We start from the raw sequence: 22,790 nt of genomic DNA, 5'->3' as shown, positions 1-22,790 counted from the left end.
TGGTGAACAAGCTCTGTTGGGAAGTTACAGCTCATTGTTTGCAGATTACAGGCCATCATAAATCAACAAGACACACAGAAGGTGATAGAAAAGTTATCAGTGCACAGCCAGTTTCAAAATCTGTCATGTTTCAAGTTTTATAATCATGCACACTAAATAATCAGCACTTATCTAAAGTCATACATCAGAAATAGGTAAATAAGTCTTTAAAGTTATGTTTTCTGTGACGGAGATCACTGTTCCCACACAAACGACTGACCTGCTCATAAAGGAGTCATGTGGTGTCCATCCATTTTGACCCTAATTTTATCTCGTACATATTAGCTTCCCTGTTTAAAGCACTCTCACAAAACTGCCTAAGCAGTCACACAAAACACAAAGCTTACAATCCAACAGACTGTAGTCGACTGTTGCTCCTGCTGATCACGCCGGACTTTACTTACATACTTATATATACACACACACTTTCTTACACCTCGTGCACATCTTTTTTCCACTCACATGCAGACGCCCCCATGCTTCTCACTTGTTTGTTCTCTGTTATGTTAACGTGTCTGTACTTTATATGTGTATTAGTTCCTGCTGGTGCCTCTTGGCCAGGTCATGTTTGCAAATGGTTCTCAAACATTTTTACCTGGTAAAATAAAAGTCAAATAAATAATTAAATAAAGACTGTATTTGTTGCTCTGTGAACAGATGTATTAGTTGCTATTCTCAATAGGATGTTGGACCAAGTTACTGCCTTGGACGGTGGCAGGTGGCTGTGCAACATTTCAGACAATTAAACAGCATTGTGCATTAATAAATACTAATAATGAGTTTAACTGGCTAGCATTTCTGTTGTCAACTAGTGAGGATAGCATGTGTTTACTGACTGGGTCGTCCCCATCAGTACCTATTGCTGTTACCAGCAGAAGCTACGTGTGTCACCAAATCCCTCTCTGGTCATTGATTAAACCCAGGGGTGCCCAATCCTGGTCCTCGAGAGCCCCTATCCAGCATGTTTTAGATGTTTCCCTCTTCCAACACACCTGATTCAAATGATCAGCTCATCATCAAGCTCTGCAGAAGCCTGATAACGATCCTGATCATATGAATCAGGAAGAGGGAAACATCTAAAACATGCTGGATAGGGGCTCTCGAGGACCAGGATTGGGCACCCCTGATTAAACCCATAAAAATCTTCTCCATTTTTCACATTTACATATAAAGAAGTTTTGCCATGAAAACAATCCCTCTGCACCTCAAAGTGGCTTAGCTGTAGCTCTAAACATTCGAATCTGCAGATCTATGAAGCATCTCGAGCACACCAGCTCACCTGCTACAACACTGTACACCCACTGCACGCTGCACAATCGCGAGTTTTAATATCCGAGTCATTCCGGCATACATGTTTGAACCAGAAACTGATTCTGAAGAAGAATAATGATACAGAAAGCCCCACCCTGCAAGCTGACAGGATTGGTTCAATGAGTCTGTTACGTGTGAAGCCTGGAGGCCTGAATCTCTGTTTTTAAGTCATCTGTGAAGTGTCAAAGTGAAAACGCTCAGCCATGACTGCTTATTTTTGCTCATGATGTGTCCTCCAGCATGAAAAATACATCATGTGGACATATTAACGAGGTAAAGATTTTCATCAGAGGGGTCTCTGAGGACAACTCACTATCAGTCAAAACAGCAAGAACGTGGAGACACACAGTCGTGCTCTTTCTTTGCCGTCCTAATATCATTACAAATACAATCACAAACCACAGAAAGCATGTTGGCTTTAATTCCCTTGAAAACTGGCACATTGTTTAACTCCTTAGCCGCCACATATCTCATGTTGGAGAGAATACACGCGGCCACCTGACTCCACTTATGCACCCACTAACACTAATACAAGCATGATGGGTGGTCTGTGGCCTTCAGGAAAGTGACAACGTGTATTACAGTAATGTGGGGCCACAATCAAAAGCTGTTTCATATCTGTTTACTGTGCAGTGAGGCTGAATCACACCGTCTTTGTCCTGGTAAGATCTGACATCGTATTCAGCTTTGCTAATTCCATAAATCCATCTCTGCATGAACAGGAGAGCATAAGGACCGTTATTATCCAACACTGGAGCCCTTCTTGGAAGGAGGCGAAAAGAAAAAAAAAAAGAAAAAGAAAAACAGGCCAAAAATGGGACGTGTTGTTTGTTGTTTGGAAGTGACCATGTGACTTTTTGAGACATAAAGCATTTTTTGTCAGCAGCGTTATCTCTATGGATCTGGGCTTACAATATGGCTTTTGTAGTCATGCAGCACTGAAAGATCTAAGTCACTTTGATCCCGCTTAATAGAGTTTGGTAAATGATCTCAGTATGGGAGCTCCGCCTCCAGTGGGCACACACACACACACACACACACACACACACACATGGACCCACTCATTCTTCTACACACATACATAAAGAGTCAGACGGTCACACAGGTGAAAGCTCTTCCTCTCGCGGATCGTTGAGCCAAGCGTCCGAGCAGAAAAGAGAAAAAAATGTGCTTCTCCTCAGCGCTCACTGCAGATTTTTTAATATCACTCAGCAGCTCTCAGGCCATAAACATGTATCACAAATCGTTTTCAGCTCCTCGTACAAAACCCAAACAACTTGAAATGAAACTGCTGTGCTGGGAGGTGTTATTGGCTATATTTGCCACAGCGGCGAGCACAAAGCCGAATTAAAAAAAAAAAAAAAGTCTGAGAGAGTGACTAAAGGAGCCACAGGGAGCCGGAGAGAGGGAGGGAGTTTGTCAGACAGCATTTATCTGTGGTATGGTGATGACTCTTTTCCTCCAACCTCTCAGCAAACTAAGCGCTTCCTGCCTTTTGAGTGCATGTAGCCATTTTTGTCCTTGAAACTAAAGCACATGCAATGAATTACAACCATTTTAAAGAGCTGTCAAGAAACAAGAGAGGGCCGGTCAGAGGAGAGGAGGTGAGGAGGAGGAATTTGAAGCTGCGCTGTTGCGAGAAAGAGGAGCGAGACAGGCAGCCAAATGAAAAACTGCAGAGAAGCTTCTGAGCCTTTGATGTTGGCGGGAGCAGAAAAGTCTGCTCTTGCCACTACAGGCGAAGCAGAAGTTATTAGCGACTGACTTCATGACTGAAATTAGCAGAAAATTAACCGTTGAATGACTAGACAGCAAGCACAAAGGAGATGCAAAGTAAATCTCAACCTACATGTGTGAATAAAAGACAGAGAAGCAAAATCTGGATTTAACAAAACAATATGCTGTGGATCTACAAGAATATTGTAATAGTAGTGCTATCGAAAGCTTTTATTGAAGTTTGAAGTAAAACGCTTTGAGAGCATCTTGTGAAAACCAACATTTAGGACGTGCACGCTCATTAGGCGTAGGTTTGGCCTTGATTAATAGATTTAATCTTCCTCCTCTAGTAGCCACACACCGTCAAGAACTGGTCCTCTTCCTTTGGCCACTGATGGTGGCAGATTTGATTGGATAGAGGTGGAAAATGATTTCAATTTTTCATACAGCAAGAAAAGCATGATTCTGCTGTAGGCTGCAGATCATTAACGGCGCTGAACCTCTACAGCTGAGCCAGTGTTGCTTTGAGGCTATATACATAATTACAGCGATACTTTAAAAATAAATGCTAACAAATTTCCAACATATTTTTGCCGCGTGTCATGTTTTATTGAATTCCCTCCATTCTTTTTAACACAGGTATTCACTTCTTGTTCCAACATATGGCGTCTAAGAACAATGAAGGCGGCTGCTCCAAAAGAAGTCCGTTTGTATAGAAGTCTATGAGAAAGTGACTCTACTTCTTATTTGATTTGTTACCTCAGCAAAACATTTCCAAGTTTCAAGTCTCCTTCGGTACAGCATGATGCACATGCTGCAAACTGTGGTTCCATTTGGAGCTAAACAGACAGTAATGCAGGGTATGTTTGGGGGCATGGCTACCTTGTGATTGACAGGTGGCTGCAGGATTGACAGGCGTGCACAGCGTCCTCAGGTTCTCAGTCAGCGCCGCCCCTCGCGCCGTACGTCCGGTTTCAAAGCACTAAAAATGGCGACAGTCAAATGCCAGACTCGAGGCATCAAAATTGCAGTGCGCAGACCGACGGATGACGTCACGGTGGCTTCATTCGTCTTCTATGTGCAGCTTATGCGGTAGACAATAAGCGAGGAAGAACAAGAAGAGCCACTGTCTGAGAAGCATGAATGTCTCTACCAAACTTTGGGCCAATCCAATGTTAAGATGAACGAACTAAGAAAACATGGCTGCTTTTGGAATCATCCTCTGGGCACCAGGAGCATCTGCACCAGACCTCATGACAATTCATCCACTTGTTGTTTACATATTATAATCAGCACCAAAGTGACAGCCATTACTATTTATTTTGATGCATTTCAGGCTTGCATCTACTGATATTTTCCCAGTACTACATGCTATGTTTTGTTAGTCCATGTGGGTGACGTATAGTTAAATAAACACAATAACAGAAGCTTCATTCATAAATTACGAATGATAAAAATAATGATGAAAACGCTTCAGTCTTTTTTTAGCCTATCCCTGTGATCACAACCCTTCACCTGTTGGAGTACACAAAGCAGACGCAGCCAACTTTCCCACCGGTAGCATCTGAATTCTCCTGCCATATGGTACAATTGTCATCTGCTGCAACATGGTTCTCTGTAAATCTCTATAAATGTGGCCTTGATCCCCAGGGAAGGGATAGCTTGGCCTCCACACCCGCCATGGATCAGCAGGCTTTCCTCTGTACTCCCAGTGGATCGGTTTCAACTGGAAAGAGACAGGTGCTTCACTTGACCTGAGCTGTCAGGACAGATTCAGAAAGGTCGCACAAGATACACATCTCGCCGAGAATGCAAAAATGCCGCGGTATTCTCGACTGTTTAACCCCAGGCATTTTACATAATTGAATTCCGCTGACCCTGAAAGCACGCCGGCCCGACCTGGCCCAATGTCAGGTACGCTGCCTTCAAAGGAAAATAAGAGCAAGTGTGTGTGTGTGTATATGAGTGCATGTGTACTTTTATAGTATAGGCGGTGACTCACTCACTCCATTGTAATGGATGCGTGGCACGACTTAAAAGAGCACATTCGCAACTCCTTCGGTGCGGCGGCGGTTCCTCAAACGGACAGACAATAGAAGTGCTCCAAACGAAGCGCGGGACAAAGCCTGTGTCATTAACATCTAAGTGGAAGTGCATTTCAAGTTTTTTCACAACTCCGTCAAAAGGCCACTTAAGTGTGTAAACGTGAAAGCACCACACGCAAATGCAGGAGAACAAGCCCTCGCTTTAATGTGAAATTTGGTAATGCTGTTTGTTTCTGCTCTGATGTTCCCCTTTTTTCCTCTTCCGTCCTCTCCAGCTCCGGTTCACGGATAAGTCCAGTAGTAATGCCTTTACCATACTGCACACACTTAGCGTGCATGTGTGTGTGTGTGTGTGTGTTTGCATGAGCTACATGGGTGTGCTACAAAAAAAAGATGAAAAACATAGAATGCATCTTTTTCTGTTAATTTCTGAGGGTGTGGATGGATGAATGCAGCCGTGACAGCGGTGGAGTCCTTCCTCGATTATTTGCATAAAGAGAGCCGTGAAAGGGACGCAAGAATGTGTTGTATAACATTCAGGAATTCCAGACCTGGTCTAATGACTAAAAAAGGAGGAGGCCGGCAGGATTAAGAGGTCTGCCATGTTTCCCCTACCTGCCTCTCCCTTCTTCCCAGTGCCCTAAGAAACATCTCAACAGCCATCTCTGGTGGAAGAGGGCGGACAGGACAGCACTAGCCCCTGCTTCCTGTGCTGCAGGCTGCAGCTTTGTCAGATCCCTGCTCAGGAGAAACCATTAGTCCACGGCTTGTCTGATAGCCGGGACACACGTGGGGGTCTGTTCAAGGCATAAGCCAGAGGCAACACAGAACTGTAGTCTCGCCGGAGGAAGGAGATGGTAGCGAAGCAATGGCAGGCAGGCTGAGCTGATGACCATATGGCAATAAAAAAAAAGAAAGAAAAACGTCTTGACAGCAGATCTGTGTTAGCTGGCCAAATAAAGGAATGTAAATAATCTCTGTATGAACAACGCTGAGCATGTTTTTAATGTTATATGCTGACTTTAATGTTGGCGTTTGTCCCTGAATGGCCTCCCTTTCTACACAAACAGCAGTTAATCACAGAAAAGGCAGCCGTCTTTTTAACAGGCGCTGCGGCAGAGCAGGGGGAAATTGTGAGCTTATGGCGATTTCATTCATACCTTTATGTAACTGCCAGTGCCGCCGAGGGGCAGATGGGACGGATGGGGACGTGATTCTACTGCTGTGTATGTTGAGGTCTCATATGGTGTCCATACCGGCGGACAAGGCAGAGCTTCGCGTGCCAGACATGAGCAGCGTGAACGTGGACTAAGGCTCCTGCAAAATTCCGAGAAGGCCTCTCCACTGTTACTGTATTGTATAAAAACGCAGGAATCAGACTTCAGCGAGCAGATCTGTTTGCCAAATGTAGGAGGGGAAAGCTCGTCCCAGATACATTAGCAAGCAGGGATCCACAAGAAGCGATACTTCAGTACCGAGTTGATGCCAAACTTCAGAAAACGTGACTTAAATTTATTTCTAGATTAACAAAAGTAGCTGCTCGTCTATTTATCCCAAATCAACCATGAATAAACATAAAAAGTTAGTATTTGTATCATATGAAATCATTATTAAATATCATTCTACACTGATACGATAACAGATTTGGAGCAGACAGCATGCACCAGCCTGGACTCCTGTGATTTCTGAAAGCAGACCCGTATCAACTGGCGATCGCAGCACAAGAACCATTTATTTTAAGCCAACAGTTGACTTTCTGGCTATCCATTTGAACAAGATGCAGCCACACCAACGACTTCTTCGACATGGTGTGAATTAGTTTGGAGCTGACTCGGAGGAAACGTTCAGTAAACATTAATCATCTCAGACCGAGGAGTCTCCATTACGTTGGGTGAGTTCAGTGTTGTGAAAACACAGGAGTGTTCACAGCTAGTCTGCCGTCACAATAATGCATTTATCCTGGAAAGCCACTGATGTAGCGGTTTTCTACTTATGAAAGTAGAAACACCAGAAGCTGTCCAACCAATGAGACTTTAGTCGGATGAAAGCAGCATATCCACCAACCAAATGACCAACTGACCAACTGACCCACAGCGTGACTATTTTAAGGTGCAGCAGGTTATCCTGATTTGTGACATTAAATGTCATGTCGGAGTCGGAATCCAAGGCTGTCGGTATGTTAAGGTTATTTTTTATGGGTTCCGTTTGTTTTTCCTAAAAACCTGTCAGATGGCAAGGTTTTCAGATTGTTAGGGGTTTGATTATCGAGTCACGACTGTATTTGAGATTAAGGCTTTGGAAATATATAGATATCTTATAAACCTGACAACTAATTGGTTCATTGAAAACATACAGAGACAGTTTAATCAGCAATGAAAATAATTCTTAGCTGCAGCCCGACACTTGTGGTCCATTCATATAAACAAGTGTCACAATTCGTCCACATCTCTGTCGGTAAACAATCCAAAAGCTCTGTGCAACACGAGTCAAACTCATTTTCAATCTAAATGTACTTGTGCTGAATCTTCTTTAACCTCATCAGGGCTTCATATCAAATAAAAATGTTCCAAGCGCCTGCACGCGTTTCAAAAAAAGCATGCACGTAATTGTGATATGCGCCGTAGGTCACATATACAGAAAGTAAAACTATGCGCTGGAGCAACTGAGTGGAGCAGCGAGGAGCCCTGAGGAGCCCTGGACAGGCTGTTATCTCATCCAGGGAGATAGGAAGTATGGACAGGAAATCTAGAGGGAGGGGGAGGAGGGGGCCCATATGGGAAGTGCAGTGTAAACAGTCTCAGCTTTTAATCATCCCAGCTCACGTTCGGAACTGGACACACTTTGATGTTCTCCCTCAGCGCCCCCTCCGCCCTCCCATCCCTCGCTCCCAAACGGCCGCGCTGAGGGCCAGCCGGGGCGGAGGGGGGGAGGAGGGTGAGGCGGGGTGGGGTGGGGACATGCAGATAGCGGCCTCAGACAGCGGAGGCCTCTGGGAGAGAGGCGAGGAGGCATTCAGTACCTTGTGGGACACCGAGAAGGGAGACGAAGGAATGTCAAGTGGTGCAGAGTCAACTGGTGTTCAGTCAACGGCCGTGCCCGCCTTAATTACAGCCGATGTATTTGAGGCAGCTCTGAAAGGTCAACTCAACATTTCAGACACAAAAACACAATACGGAGAGGGAAGAAAAGAGAGTCAAGATGGCTTCAAGTGAAAATAGGTGGAGCTTTAATGATGTCCTTTATGTGTGTGCCTGAAGAGAGGATAAACTCCGACTCGCTCTCCCGACACAGACCTGAGGAAAGCTCAACAGCAGTCCTGTCGAGTTCAGAGTCGCCTCTGAAGCTTTTGGACTTCTTCTCTGCTCACTGAGCTTCCTCTTGGAAGGAAGAGAGAGTCAAAATTCCTCAGTACTTGTATTTGTCCAAATAGTGCTGGCCAGAGCCCAGCCAGTGTTCCAGTGAACGTGTTCATTCAGAGGACAGGGCATACTTCCAGGGAGATCACAGTTTAACAGATCAGAGGGAGATCCGTACCAAAGTAAAGTCTCATGACTCGGATACAGTGAAGAAAACTGGGAACTTCTTCAATCCCAAGCAGTCGGAGTTTGACCCACACATGTTAGTAAACATGATAAAACCAGGACTTTATCCTTTCATTTTACTCTTTAAAAAACCTCCGACTGCCAAAAGACCAGCAGTAAGTGCAGCTTATGAGCAGCAGTTGTCATGCATCAGCGTGGTCCCCAGTTAAACTGAGCTTATCTTCTGAAACTCCTCCAGCACACTCGCTACAAACCCACCGACGAGAATTTGTGTTTTTATCAAAGACAGACATCATCCAGAGGAGAAAGTGAGATCTGGGTTAGAACCCGGGCAGAGACAGAGTGAGGCAGAGAGTCTGTGTCACTGCCCAGCCTTCATCCCCCTCATCCACTGGAAGCCGGGAGCATAAAGCGGGACCATAGAGCCGCCTGCAGAGGCAGCGAAGACCTGTTGGAACAGGCCTAAGCTGCAACAAAGAGCATCCTGCAGCACAACACCACCTCTGTGCACTGTGAGAACCGCCTGGGAAGAGACAGCCTGACTAAACTACACCTTCCAAGCCTTGGACAGAACCACGGTGAGCGGTCCGACTAAAGGAAACCAGGAGGAGCGGACACAATCAGCGCTACACACTATTTAGACAGCAAAAAGAAGAAAAGAGAGAGATCCTATCAGGAGACAATCAGCCTGTCGCCATTTTGACTGTAGCAGAGATAAAAGTATAGGTTTGAATGTAGCAGGAGTGCACCTTCCTTCACGCCTGTAGGGAAATACACGTATCGCTTCCACATCCTTGATCAGGCCCCATCACTCTGCAAAACTGTGCAAAGGTTTTATGTGGAAAGAAAAAAATAAAGAAAGCTGGAAATCCCAGAAAGCTGGAAGTGCCTTTGATCTCTGCGATATGCATCCGTAACATGTTGTCAACATCCCACACAGACACATTAAAGTCAGATCAGCTTCAAGCAAGGAGAGAGGAAAACAGCAGTGGCTTTTCAAGGTGCCTAATGCTGGGCTTTCTCCGTCAAGAAGCCACACAAATCCTTATCAATTATGGCAAACTGCAGCATCTGGCTCGCCATTCACAAAACCTCCCACACCTGGTGAGTGAAGAGAGACAAGATCCTGCAGTGCCTCATATCTGTCGTCCTGTTTCTTTGGAGACGGTAAATAAATCGACACAGCCGAGCTTTATGGCCCAGGAGCCTTAATCCACCCCTGAATCCTAAATATGCACACTGAATAGATCACATACTTTACATTTGCAGGGTGAACGCGTGTTTTTCATCTAAAAAGAAAAAACCCCCCCATTGCTTAAATGATAGTTGTACATGGGCCTCGACATGATGTGCTGCGAGTGTTCAACAACCACACCTTGATACTGACTTGGTTGGAGGAGAAGTGGGAAGCCAAAAATAGTTCCTGCATAACAATGCTGACACCTTAGCAAAGAAAGATACACCTAGAAATGTTGGCAGCCGAAATCAAACCGCTGCTCTTCATGGGCGGGTAAAAATAGACCGAAAACAGAGTAACCTTAATAACACCTGTTTGTCATCACTATTGTTAAAAGAATTTAGATATTCTGTCATCACACGCTGGGTGCTGAGCGAGCAGCGGTGGACGGCAGCACACCATCCCTGCAGGAGTCTGATGAAGTGCAGGTGTCAGAACCTTGATCTGATTGTTTTTCAGGATAGAGGAAACACATGGCAGCAAATTCACTGATCCAATGAGTGCTTGATATGTGCATGCACTCCTTCTAATCATGCGGTCTCTCCATGTGGCACAGTCACACAGTTAAGAAGTAGAGCTCCTGAGGGGATTCCCAAGCATGACAGCACTTAATGTCATCACTGCTGTGCTATAGGAGGAGGTTTTAGTCTGGTAGTCCTGCTGGGATTGAATAGAGAGGGAGTGCATGTATGAGTGGCCTACAGATGTAAGAATTAAAGATTAAATACCCACATTTATACACATTGTCTGTGTGTTTCTGAGCAAGGCACCACCTTCCAAGCAGCTTTCAGGGTGCTGCTCAGTGAGGTGCACAGAGGTGGACTGTGTGTGCTGATCAGCGACACCTTACCTGCATGAGTTTTCCCTCCGCCTTGCCGGCACTCCCTCCCACGAACACCCCTTCCAACACGATGGGCTTCCCCGTCGGTTCGTGCTTCAGCAGTGTCACCTTGATGACCGCTCGGAGGGTCGGCCGCTCGGACTCCAGGCCCGGCTGGCCCAGCACCACCTGCAGGGCCGCCATGAGCAGCCACGGCCAGAGCCCGGCCAGGCGCCGCTGGGGGACGGTCATGGCCTCGGCTGTAGCGGCGGTGCCCGGCCGCACATGGTGGACTTCAAAGCAGGCAAGCACCGCGGAGAGACGGGAAATCTTTATATATGTACACAGATACACAGATTCTTCTTCTTCTCTGTTACAGCTCAACACATACAATCCAAACTTTTAAAGCTGGAGGGCTTCTTCCATCACAAGTCACGCGTGAACGTCCTGAAACTTCCATTCAGAGTCATTCAGGCTCGTCCCACAAATCCATCACACGGAGCCGCGTCCGTCCCAAGATAAAAGCTGGAGAACTTTTTATTATTTTTTTTATCCAGTGTCATTAATGTGTGTGCACGCAGCAGCGCACCGTGTTGTGTTACACGTCCCGGTGTGCATCCACCAGGCTGCTCCTCATCACAACCACTGTCCTCGCTTTGCGGCTGTATCCTCTCCCAGAAAGCGCAATCCTCACTGCGGGTTTTCAATGCGGTGCAACGGCAGTCACTTACAATCACATCTTGCTTTCAGAGCCCCGTCCCGGTTTGCGCCACATTTTCTGGATAAATCCACCGAGAGCGACGGCGTGAACTTCAAAGGCTGGGCTACAGGTTGCCGCCGCCGCGCAGCTACCAGGCATGCCGCCGGACGGAGGAGCGCAAAGTTGGCTAATTTTGTTTTTAACAGCCGAGGAGTTGCGAAAAAATAATCCTCGAAGAAGCCGTTAAATGCCTCTAATTAGTAACCGAACTCACTTTTGTCATGCAACTTGGGTCCCGAACCGAAGCGACTCCTGCGACGTTCACTTCTTAACTCGGTCCTCATTTAAACCTGCTCGGCTTTAAAAACACTCACACCAGGCTTCCCCCGAGTCCAGAGCCTCCGCTGCACTGGGAGAAATGAGAGCCGATCCTCCAGAGGACACCACGGGGGGAAAGAAAAGAAGAAAAAAAAAACTGTGTCGTTTATCAAAATTTATCAACGAGTTCGGAGAAGAAACGCTGCGAACAGTTCGGGATAAAAGTGGTCCAACCTCCACATGGTCTCCGCGTAAAGTCGCTAAAGTTGTCGAGACGCAGTGTTCGGTTGTGACACCGTCCCAAAAGTCTACCTCCCGGACTCTGTCGCTCCCCTGGGATCTCATTGACAGTCTCTACCTGCTCGCTGTCCTGCTGCCTTCACGGCCCAACGGAGATTGGAGAGTTATTTAAAAAAAACGTTACTTCCGAGCCACCAGATAAACTTATGAGAAGCGGGGATAAGAACGACCTATCATGTAATTAAATCTTACTACAGGCTTTATATGTTGTTGCTGCTATGCCACTTAAATGCAACTTAAAAGTCACAACTGGCGCGAACTATTTTTTAATATTCCGTCAATTTGCCCTCAGTAATTACCAGCTACATAATGCTTTTCTAACAAGCTTTGGTTTATCTACCAAAAGCACTTCAGATAAAAAATTTTAAAAGTTTAAAAAGTTAATAGTCGGAGTTTCCGAGTCGTCCCTGAAGGCAGCATTAGACACCGAGGGCGGAGCAGCAGCTCAGACCAAAAACAAGTGAGTGGCTCCATCTAGTGTCACATTACCGGTAAACTCCTTCAATAATAGCGCTGGTCAACACCTATTTAAGGTTTTGTGAGCTGATTTTGGACAATTGCAATGTGCTGAATCCAAATATTATATTGGTTTTGCTCAATGAAGTCAACATTTTGATTTGTCACCACATGCACTTTTTTACATTTCTGTGTACATGTGTGGGTATCTATGGTTTGTATCATACAAAATTCTTTTCTATTTCCTAAAAAGAAAAAAATCTGAAACTTTTACAAGTTGATGCTGTAGATATTTGCAGGTGAATTAAATTTACAAATTCATCAGCTCATCAGAGATCCAAAGTTTGAGAACTCCATGAAGGAAGTAGAACTTGAAGCGTGGAAGGCTTTTGTTCAGGTCGTGAAGAACTTTCTTGGCAACAACAAGGCAAGGTACTATGAAGAACTTGTCACCAATAGGCTGATTGCATTTAAAAACCTTGGGTGCAACATGAGCATCAAAATGCACGACCTGTTCTCACATATCGAATGGTTTCCTGAGAATCTTGGATCAGTGAGTGATGAGCAGGGTGGAGAGATTCCATCAGGACATGAAAGAGATGAATACAAAGGCTTTATGATGCTATGATGTGATGTTACAGAACAACTTGACAATGTATGTGCAATACCTACCAGATTTTGTACCATTGCTGTTGTTTAATAAAGTTTTGAGGGGAAAAAAACACAAAAAACATCCAGCTGCAAACTGTAATCCATTTTATTGATAATACTTCACACAAGTGTCCTAAAACATGTCAGTTACTTAAAAACAGCATAAAAAGGTTTGGAAATATCACCGCCTGTTAGTCACAACAATAAAGAAAACAATCCATACCACATTCATTACATTTTGATATATTAGATATTTTCTCTTCAGAAAAGATGGCAGATCTTCCTTTTACTGCAGTTTGCTCCAACGACAAACACCACCACTTTGTTATTGAAAATAAACTGTTCAAAATGTGCTCATTACAATACCATGAGATATAAACTTTAAATGGTTTAAAAACTATTCTTAAATTATGGAGGTAAAGCCTAACTTTTTATTTGAACATATATTGAAATAAGATTGAAAAAAACTAACAATAAATAATAAATAAAGTGGAAAACAAAGTTTGATCATAGGGAGAAGTTAAGATCACATCCTGGGGTGAATCAAGATTCCTTGTCATGTGGCAATTAAATCAACTGAGATCTACAAAATGAGAAATACGACCAGCTGTCAATAAAGATATCATTGTGATGACTTACAAGCAAACATTAAGACTTTTAAAGAACATATTTCCACAAGTATTACAGTGAATGCGCCCCTTAAAGGTGGAATGTGTGATTGTAATCCAATACACTCTTATTCAAATTCAGTGAATATCGCAACTAGCTGTCTACCACTCTGCAAAAAATAAAAAATAAAGGTGGTGTGCTCCTGCTCCATGGATAGAAAACAAAGAAAGAGAGCAGGAGGGAAATCGTAGAGACGGAGGACAGTGGGTACAAGAGGGATGCTACATCTGACACATCATAACTATCTAAATGTACCAACGGGCTAAATGTCAACCAGCTCCACTTTTAAATGTTCAATCATGTCTTACCTAAACACCTGGCGTTCTTCCTGTGCTGCTGCTGCTGCTGCTATCATCCTGACTGGCATCTACGACTGTGTCTGTCCCAACACTTACGACCTCAGTCTCCTTTGCATGATCAGAGCACAGAGGAAGACCACAGCAAATCAATTACAGGTCTTCTGTTAGGCTATACACGTTATAGCAAAAATATTGGTTATTTGCCAGTATTCTGTATTTGTCCAATCATTTTGGCTGACTGCAGATATTTTTGCCACCTAATTGCAGAGATCATCAAGTGTCTCCTGTAGTCATATCGTGCAGACATAAAGTACAATGCTTTTCATGCTGGTATCATTGTGAATCCCTGCTACTATGCATAACAATACACATCATGAATGAGAATATTTCTGTATGCAAACTGCTAAATTTTCCTGGCAAAGGTTCTCCACTTTGTTAAAGACAAAGCCTTCAGGAAATCTACACTGCATATGCTTACCTCATAGACAACATCCTTGGGCATTTGCTTAGGGACTGAAACCACAGACTCCTCATGCTGTTTGTAAGTAGTTAGATCAGGATAGTTTGGCACAGACTTGAGAACAGGCACAGCGCGGAGAGGACTTGGTTTCGTGGTGCTGCCACTGTTCTTGGCTTTACAGGTGTTGGAGGAAGGCTCGAACTCAGAGGCTGGCTTCTCTGGAGTCTCAACTTTAACCAGGCAGTTACTGGGTGGAGTTTGCATCACCTCATCTGCCATCTGGAAAATTGCATCCAAGCTAGTGTCACCTTTTTTCACCTTCTGGTTTTCATTATTCTCAAAGTCCTGGTAACGGGCCCCATGACAGACCATATTCACGGGAGGTCTTGCCTAAAACAGTGAAATAAAAGCTTGTTTCAGACACAGAACATGTTAAAATACTCATCTTCCTCAACCAATCATTGCTTTGATATAAAAAAAAAGTCACAGATCACATGAAAAGAGTGAATAAATCAAAGATCACCAACCTGATAATAACCTTGAGGGGGAAGCATCCCTCTTCGAAAGTTGCCTGCCATATGTGGACTCACAGGTTTTGGATAGTAGCAATGGAAAGCTTCAGGAAGGACAGATATAATATTTTGAAATATTAAGTAAAGGGTTTGGGCCTCCTGTTGAAGTTAAAACCTAATTTTTGCTTCATACTTCATAAATACTGTTTATTAAACATACATATCCAACAAAAAAAAAAAAAACACTTAAGTACATTCCAAATACATTCTTGCCATAGGAGTTGTGTCTTCTGATGTATATTTGAGGTAAAGTGATAGAACAAACAGGGTTTCTAACTTGTTGTACCTCGAATGATGCCATGCTCACCTGGAGAACAGAAGTCAGGTTGATATGGGACACTATGGGGACTATAACCAGCGAAATGTGGATTTCCTTGGTTTGCGCGGGGCTGAACGTTCACAGCATTTGGGCTCGGTGTCCCCCCAGCATCTGGGTGGCTCAAACATGCTGGTGTCTCTTTGTCAGCAGGAGAAAGAGCTGCACCGAGACCCCTCATCAGGTACCAAGGTGGGACCGGGGTTCCATTGAGGGCTTTCCTCGGATAGTAAGGATGAGCTGACTCCAGACGTGCAGGGCTCGGCCATGAACGGACTCCTGCAGAAACAGCAGAAAACAAGGCAGGGCCTGTTAGAGCAGGACGGAGGAAGTCAAACTATAATTAGGCTGAAATGGAAAGTGGGATTTGAAGATCATTTTTGGTGCTTGAAAGGTGAAATAAATAGTTTCTTTTGATGTGATTATGTACTGTAGCACCACAGGGACACTTATGTGATCGGTGTTACTGTAGGTCTTTACTGTCATGACTGCCTTTATTATTATTGATCTGAAGTGATCCGGTGGCATCAGCCTCCTGTCACAGTACCTTTGCCATCACTGCACCCCCTCGAAAGCTGGTACCGACTGGGAGGCCGACAGTTCACGTTCAGACCGGCCTGGAGTTTGGCCTTATTATCGCTGGTGAGCCTGATCAGACTCGCAACAAGCTCCGGGTGGTTCCGCTTAAAGTTTGCGTTGAAGAAATGATGAACGGTCGAGTTGACCGGCTTAGGTTGGCTCACATCTGGGTCGACTTTTTTGAAGCCGTACAGGTTGAGCTGACGGACGAAGCTTGAGAAGTTGGTCGTTTTGAAGGCGTCGGGGCTGCTCGGAGACAAGCTGCCGGGACGCAGGATCTGTTGCTCGAAGAGCTGCTGGTGAATGACGACGACCTCTCCGGCACCGTCCCAGCAGATGGAGTCGTTCGCCGGGTTGTTCACCAAGCGCCACAGTTTGGCAGTGAAGTTATTTGGGTTGATGCTGAGAGGAAGTGAATAATCACAGGCATCCATGGCTTTATCAGCACAACTGGAAACAGAAGTAATGTTAATGAGCCTCATCTGAGGTCAAAGGTCAACAGTTAGCTAACCTAGCCACCTTAACGTCTTTACCGTTATAAAGCAGCTAACGGAGCTAAGATTTCACATTTAAATCAACGCAAAGTGGTTAAAAAAGAAACTCAAATGCATATTATTACAAAGTTATAGCAAACTATTAAACAAGTAACGAAAATGTTGTTAAATGGTGTAAATGTTTTTGCTAACTTTAACTAGCAACTAGCATTAGCTAAACTTAGCATCGGGCTAGTGTTAGCCGGTGAACATTGGCTCACGTTACGGTTTAACATGGTTGTTTTTTGTTTGTTTGTTTTGTTTTTAGCGCAGAAACGTTTGTTAGAGTCGCATCAAATTGTTTCTAAAATACACTGTATATTTAAGTCCTACCACATTGCTACCTGTACCTGGATCTCCAAAGCGGACTCTCCTGGTCTCATTCAGAACCGTTGGAACTTCCCGAACCGTTGGAGCTGTTCGTGTTCTAACGGCGGCACGGGACTGACTCCGGATCCAACCGTCGCGATTCTGTCTCATCCTCCATCGTGAGCAGCTTCTCAACTGACGCTGGTTTGTTTGTCTGCTTGATCAAGGCAGAAGTACTGGAGTCCAAAGGATGGTGCCAGTTAGCAGAACTCCACCAAAGTTCAACTCCAGCATCCAGCTGAGCTTCTAGGATTGCATTTAAAGTACAAGTGCTGTTAATGTCGAAAGGGTTTTTATTTATTAGGAGGTTGCAACTGACCCTTTGAATAAATGTTTTTAATCTGTAAAGTGATAATCAGACAAATATCTATAAAAAGTAGGCTACAGTGTTTCATTGTTGTATATAGTCAATGTTTATAGTAACTTAAAATACACAAAAAAAATCTCATCTGTAATACAGGAAGACTGCCTGAGTTTGACTGTTTCCATTCCTTGTAATGTTTATCTGCCATTTCTTTACCTAAATATTTATGAAAAATAAATCTTTTTGTCTCATAAATCTGTTTTTGATATCGATATGTAATGTAGAGACAGACACAAGCAGTGACTGGTCTGTTCCATTTATTTGTCCCAGTGAGCTACTGTGGCCCTGATATTAAGAGTCAGAGTTTTAAAAGAAAATCCAGAAACTGGGGAAAAATAAATAAATAAAATTGGAATATTGTGAATATGTTCATGATAATCGAATGGTAATGGAGCAGTAATAACAGCTTAAAAGTAAGTGTTAGTTATAAATGTCTGATTCAAAGGGAGGAGACCAAAAACTGCAGAAAGCAGCTCATTGTTTGATTTGTGTGTCTTTACAAGGAAAACAGCAAAGTGCAGATTAAAGGGTTGTATTAGAAAGATCATTTTTCTTGCAACATCATCAATCCATGAAAATAAAAAGCAATAAGTACTGAAATGAAATTGACCTAGCAAAAGGCCAGCGTTGAGCCGAAACCTCAAATTGCTCAAATCTGTCTTGGATTAAAATTACAGACATCACAGGGTAAGGCTCTGTAATGGTCTCTATGTCCATCCACCTGTAGCCTGTCCTTGCTTTTGTATTTAAATATTTACTATGCATTTTAAAAGTTTTCTCCTTTCTCCATACCCAACACGTGGATTAAATCAATGAATTAATGGCCCAATATATATAAATTATTGCTCAGTAAATTCATGACAAATTTCTGGACAAAGTGGCAGAAATACACTCATGATCCCTGCGACTGAGCTCAGTGTGTCGTGATAGAGAATTTCATTCAGGCGCTCAGCAGGGACGCCACTTTACGGGTCCTTTGTTAGGGCCTCACATGGTGACGCAATATTCCAGCGACTGGAAAATATTAAAAACATTAGTCGGTTTGATTGCTTGGTGTTTCCGCAGTATCTTCTGTAGGATAACAACATTATGGCATTAGAGACGGTCCCAAAAGACCTTCGCCACCTGCGAGCGTGTCTTCTCTGTTCTCTAGTGAAGGTAAACCTTAATTTACGACAAAGAAACTCTCACGCTAGCCTTTGTGCTAACGTGTAGCCGCGCATTCTGCGTAGCATTTTCCTCCTGTTTTGTCTCACGCGTGAATTAAGCTCTTTCGTGGGGACTTCAATTCAACAAATAACTGAAATATCTACTGGACCCGTTGTGTACTTGTTCACAATTAGACACTTGATCTTGTTTCTTCGTCTTGGTTCTTTCTTTTACGTTTGTGTGTCGCATTTATGTTGAATTTAGCAGGTGATCATGTTGTCTGGTGATGTGTGTTCACAGCTCAGCAAACTGAACCTCAGATGTTTACAGTCACAGATTGGTCACATCCAGGAAAACTAACGGCAGAATGTCAGAACGTTAAAATTACAGAGGTTCAGTCCTTATTGTCATAGCCTTTCTTATTAAACGGTATGGATCTTTAGCGAGAATTAAAAAAAAAAAAAAAAAGTAATTACATGTGTCAATCTATTTGCTCAAAAGGACGCCTAGTGTAGCTGTAAACACGAGGTCTGTTATGAAATGTGAACTACCGAGTAGGTTTTTAATGTTTTTGTGCCACGGATAGTTCTCAAGTTGGACACTAAAATATTACTGTTTGGCAATTTTAGTCAAGATCGATTAAGAACATGTTGAAAATCGAGATTCAATTCTGTCTAAATAGATATAAAAATCTGTGCATTGCCATTAACATCAGTGGTTGAGGAGGTGTCCATTAGGAGATGGGCAGATGGTGGTTGGAGCAAAGTAGTTATTTGTTTTTGAGATGGTGCCAGCTGTTTATCACCTGACCTGTTAACATGTTTCCTGGTTGGCAACAGAACAGCTGACACACTGAACAAGATGTTTGTGGCTAAATCATGGCGAGGAAGGCACAGAATATTTTGTTTTACTGTCTGTAGATGCTTTGATACTAATATGCAGTTTCCACTAAGTGCTGCTGTTGAAGTTATTCCAGAAGGATCTTTATCTCGTCTCACTTCACAAACACACAGTTTGGCCTGTTGTTTGGGAAAATTTAGAATCTGTGAACAGCATCATCTGCAGCACAAGAAGAGAAATATGAAGAAACCTCATCTTACAACGTGGTGATGAGTTAGACTGGAAACCAGTTAAACCAAATTCAATACATTTTATACTAATTTACATGTGATCAGCTGATTTGCATTAGAAATAGTCTTAGTACACTCAGGTAAATTATATGAGAAGCAACCCAGCGTGAGAAATACTTTCTATCTTACCTGACTGACTTTATTCTCCCGGATTCATCTCATCTCACCCGTCTCCACTTTGCCTTCTTCAGACCATCGACCAGTTTGAATACGACGGTTGCGACAACTGCGAGTCGTACCTCCAGATGAAGGGAAACAGAGAGATGGTTTATGAATGCACAAGTTCCTCGTTTGATGGGTAAATACTGATTCAGCATTAATTGTGTCTTCATGTTTTTCTGTAGATATTATTGACTGTTTACCATTGCTGTCTGTGTGTTTACAGCGTTATAGCCATGATGAGTCCTGAAGACAGCTGGGTGGCTAAATGGCAGAGAATAGGTGAGGAGCTGAACACAGAAAACAATTAGTTGAAAGAGACTAAAGTTTGGTCCTAACTGCCTGTTAGTTCATCATTTAATATTAATCCAATAAGGACTGAAAAAAAATGTGTGTAGAAGAAGAATATTTTTAAAATCTGTGCAGCTTTAACATTGGTTTAACCAACCTTAATCATTGTCCTTTTCACTGTTTTTTTTTTTTTTTTTTTCAAATATTGTGACGAATAATCAAAGGGGCAAAGTAACTAAATGTATTTTTCAATTTCTGTACAAAAGTTTGAGGTACTTTAACTCCAACACAGTTCAGGGGAAACTACTAAATATAATCAATAAATAGGGCTTTTACGTGTACTTTTTTTTTTTATTTATTTATTTTTTTACAGTTTTCCATGCTGGAGTATTACTAGTTTTACTTAGGCACAAGGTCTGAGTACAGTTGTGACTCGATAATCTGACCCTTAACAATCTGAAAATGTCTGTCTGTGTTAAAAAAGAAGGTTTTACGTTTAGTGTCGGATTATCGAAGTCACGACTGTATTTCTTCCACTGTTTCAAGAAACTGTCAGGTTTAATTATTTCATGAGTCACTAAACGTGGGTGTATTTTTTGCTCCATCCTGCAGGTAACTTCAAGCCAGGTGTATATGCAGTGTCAGTGACGGGTCGACTACCTCCAGGTACACTTGTTTATAGAAAGACACACACTTTGATTTTAGCTCTTTCTTTACCAGGTGCTGAGGTTACTTGACTTACTCGCTGTTTACTTGACTCATTATTTCCTCCTTCTCTGTAGGTGTGGTGAGAGAGCTGAAAAGCAGAGGTGTGATCTACAAATCCAGAGACACAGCAGTGAAGACATAACTGCCTGTCCCCAGAGCCGGACCACACTGCAGCACCAACGCTGGGATGTCTTTGTTTATTTGATGTTCTTTCTTCTTTTTTTTTTTTCTTTTCTTTTTGTTTTTTAATGTGATATGAAATGTTAGCATGGGTGATTAGAAAAAAGAAAATGTGGATCTTTGGTATTCCTTTGACTAACAGAAAATAAAGGTTTTATAAGATATTTGGGTCACTGTCAAAAAGCTGTTAAGGTGGAATTTTTATGTGAGCTGCAAAAACAATGAACATTCAGCGTCCCTGAGCGAGGGACGAGCCTGATCATGTCTGCACAAGAGACGTACAACAGTGGAGTCATTAGGAAAAGAGCAGCTCTTACTTCATTTACAAATATATAACCGCGACGTGGCTCTGGGGATGGCAGCGCTGCTTAGTGTTAGCAACGGAAAGGATCAAGGAAGTGTAGTAACATTCATGGTCCCAGATGTGAACCCTGCTGATTTTGGTCATCCCCTGACTTTTCCTGTAGCGTCTCCATGAGGTTGACATCTGTGGTTCTGAGTAAAGCTACCATATGGGTTACTGTTAAGTTAGATTTAGACATTCCTATCCCCTTTAAGATGAACTGTGATCAGTGCTGGTCCAAAACTATCAGTTATCTGAAGCCAAGAAAAGTGGAACAAACTTACAGATCCTACCCTGAATCATCCACTCTGTAGTGGTGCTGCCCATGGTTACGTACAGACAGGCCTGTGCTTTGGTGTAAAAGTCACTTCTTCATTTAACTTCAGAACCAAATGCAGCGCTCCTCGCACCCATTTAACTGTACAACTGAATTTCAATTATGCACAAAAACAACTGTTCTGCAAAAAGTGAGAGTCAACAGAATCTCTGGGGAGCTTAAACTCTGAAACAATGCATGCTGGGAAGTCTACTGATGTGTTTGTTTGTTTAATACTCTGAGCCCTTTATTTCAAATTAAAACTTAAGGTAACAGTTCATGTCTACAAGGTCTGAAAAGTCATCCATCCATTGTCTATACACCGCTTAATCCTCACTAGAGTCGTGGGGGGCTGGAGTCTATCCCAGCTGACTCAGGGTGAAGGCAGGTTCACCTGGACAGGTAACCAGTCTATCACAGGGCTACACTTAGAGACTCACATTCACACCTACGGACAATTTAGAATCACCAATTAACCTCAACATTTTTGGACATTTTGGTTTTGGAGAACCCGGAGAGAACCCACGCTGCACGGGGAGAACATGCAAACTCCACACATAAAGATCCTGGGTGTCCACACCGGGACGCGAACTGGCGACCTTCCTGCTGCAAGGCTAACCACCACTAACCACCAAGCCACCTTGCAGCCCTCTGAAAAGTCATTTAAAATTAAATTACCTTAAATTTAATGAAGCTTTTACATTTACAGTGCAAATAAAGATTTCAAAACTAAACTTCCTGTGATCTTCATCTATGGGCAGTGTTACCAGTTTACCTCCATTCCACAGAAGCATGATGAGCATCGTGATGTTTTCTGAACCAAATACGTTTCAGTAGCAAAGTTCTGTTTCTGATCAAGTTGTCGGCAGGTACAAGTTTCACATACATGCAACAACAACAAATTAAGAATTTGTACGTGATGCCACCAAAGACAAAAAGCTCCTTAAACATGTCACTGAGTTGTTGGACCACCTGTTGCTCTTTTATTCTCATTACACTTGACATAATTAGAATAATCTACACTCATATGCATCACCACAGAACGGTGCTCAGGTTCACGGGCCTCAGAGATCATCACATCATATCTAACTGGACAGACTGTTCCAGAAACACTCCTGTACTTGTTTAACTGCACCACTAGATGGGGCTTTCTACTGAGTTCCAGCGAACACGGTCGATGGGGGGGAACCATAAAGCAGCCCGTTAGTGTGTAAATCT

General features: G+C 43.2%; 3 protein-coding genes across 3 annotated transcripts in view; 1 reads left to right on the top strand and 2 right to left on the bottom strand.

The window, feature by feature from the left end:
- The window catches only part of rnf43 (ring finger protein 43), a 105,041-nt gene extending 94,079 nt beyond the window's left edge, over nt 1-10,962 (bottom strand). The window contains exon 1 of the mRNA XM_008290537.1: nt 10,741-10,962. Within this exon, the coding sequence (XP_008288759.1) occupies nt 10,741-10,962 (222 nt within the window). The remainder of the gene's footprint in view (nt 1-10,740) is intronic.
- A 3,150-nt stretch (nt 10,963-14,112) lies between these two features.
- Nucleotides 14,113-16,464, bottom strand: hsf5 (heat shock transcription factor family member 5). Its single transcript, XM_008290548.1, has 5 exons — nt 15,999-16,464; nt 15,443-15,730; nt 15,154-15,179; nt 14,582-14,953; nt 14,113-14,211 (listed from the first exon to the last, which is right to left on the bottom strand). Exons 1-5 carry the CDS (start codon nt 16,462-16,464, stop codon nt 14,113-14,115), a joined length of 1,251 nt encoding a protein of 416 aa, XP_008288770.1.
- Nucleotides 16,465-18,288: 1,824 nt separating this feature from the next.
- On the top strand, nt 18,289-21,096 carry supt4h1 (SPT4 homolog, DSIF elongation factor subunit). The gene is made up of 5 exons (XM_008290536.1): nt 18,289-18,454; nt 19,767-19,873; nt 19,961-20,016; nt 20,638-20,691; nt 20,808-21,096. The coding sequence occupies exons 1-5, from the start codon at nt 18,386-18,388 to the stop codon at nt 20,873-20,875; spliced, it is 354 nt and encodes a 117-aa protein (XP_008288758.1). The 5' UTR covers nt 18,289-18,385; the 3' UTR covers nt 20,876-21,096.
- The last annotated feature ends 1,694 nt before the right edge of the window (nt 21,097-22,790 follow it).

This window comes from Stegastes partitus, unplaced genomic scaffold, assembly GCF_000690725.1.
Source record: "Stegastes partitus isolate 25-593 unplaced genomic scaffold, Stegastes_partitus-1.0.2 Scaffold681, whole genome shotgun sequence".
NCBI lineage: Eukaryota > Metazoa > Chordata > Actinopteri > Pomacentridae > Stegastes > Stegastes partitus.
This window is presented reverse-complemented; position numbering and strand designations above follow the sequence as displayed.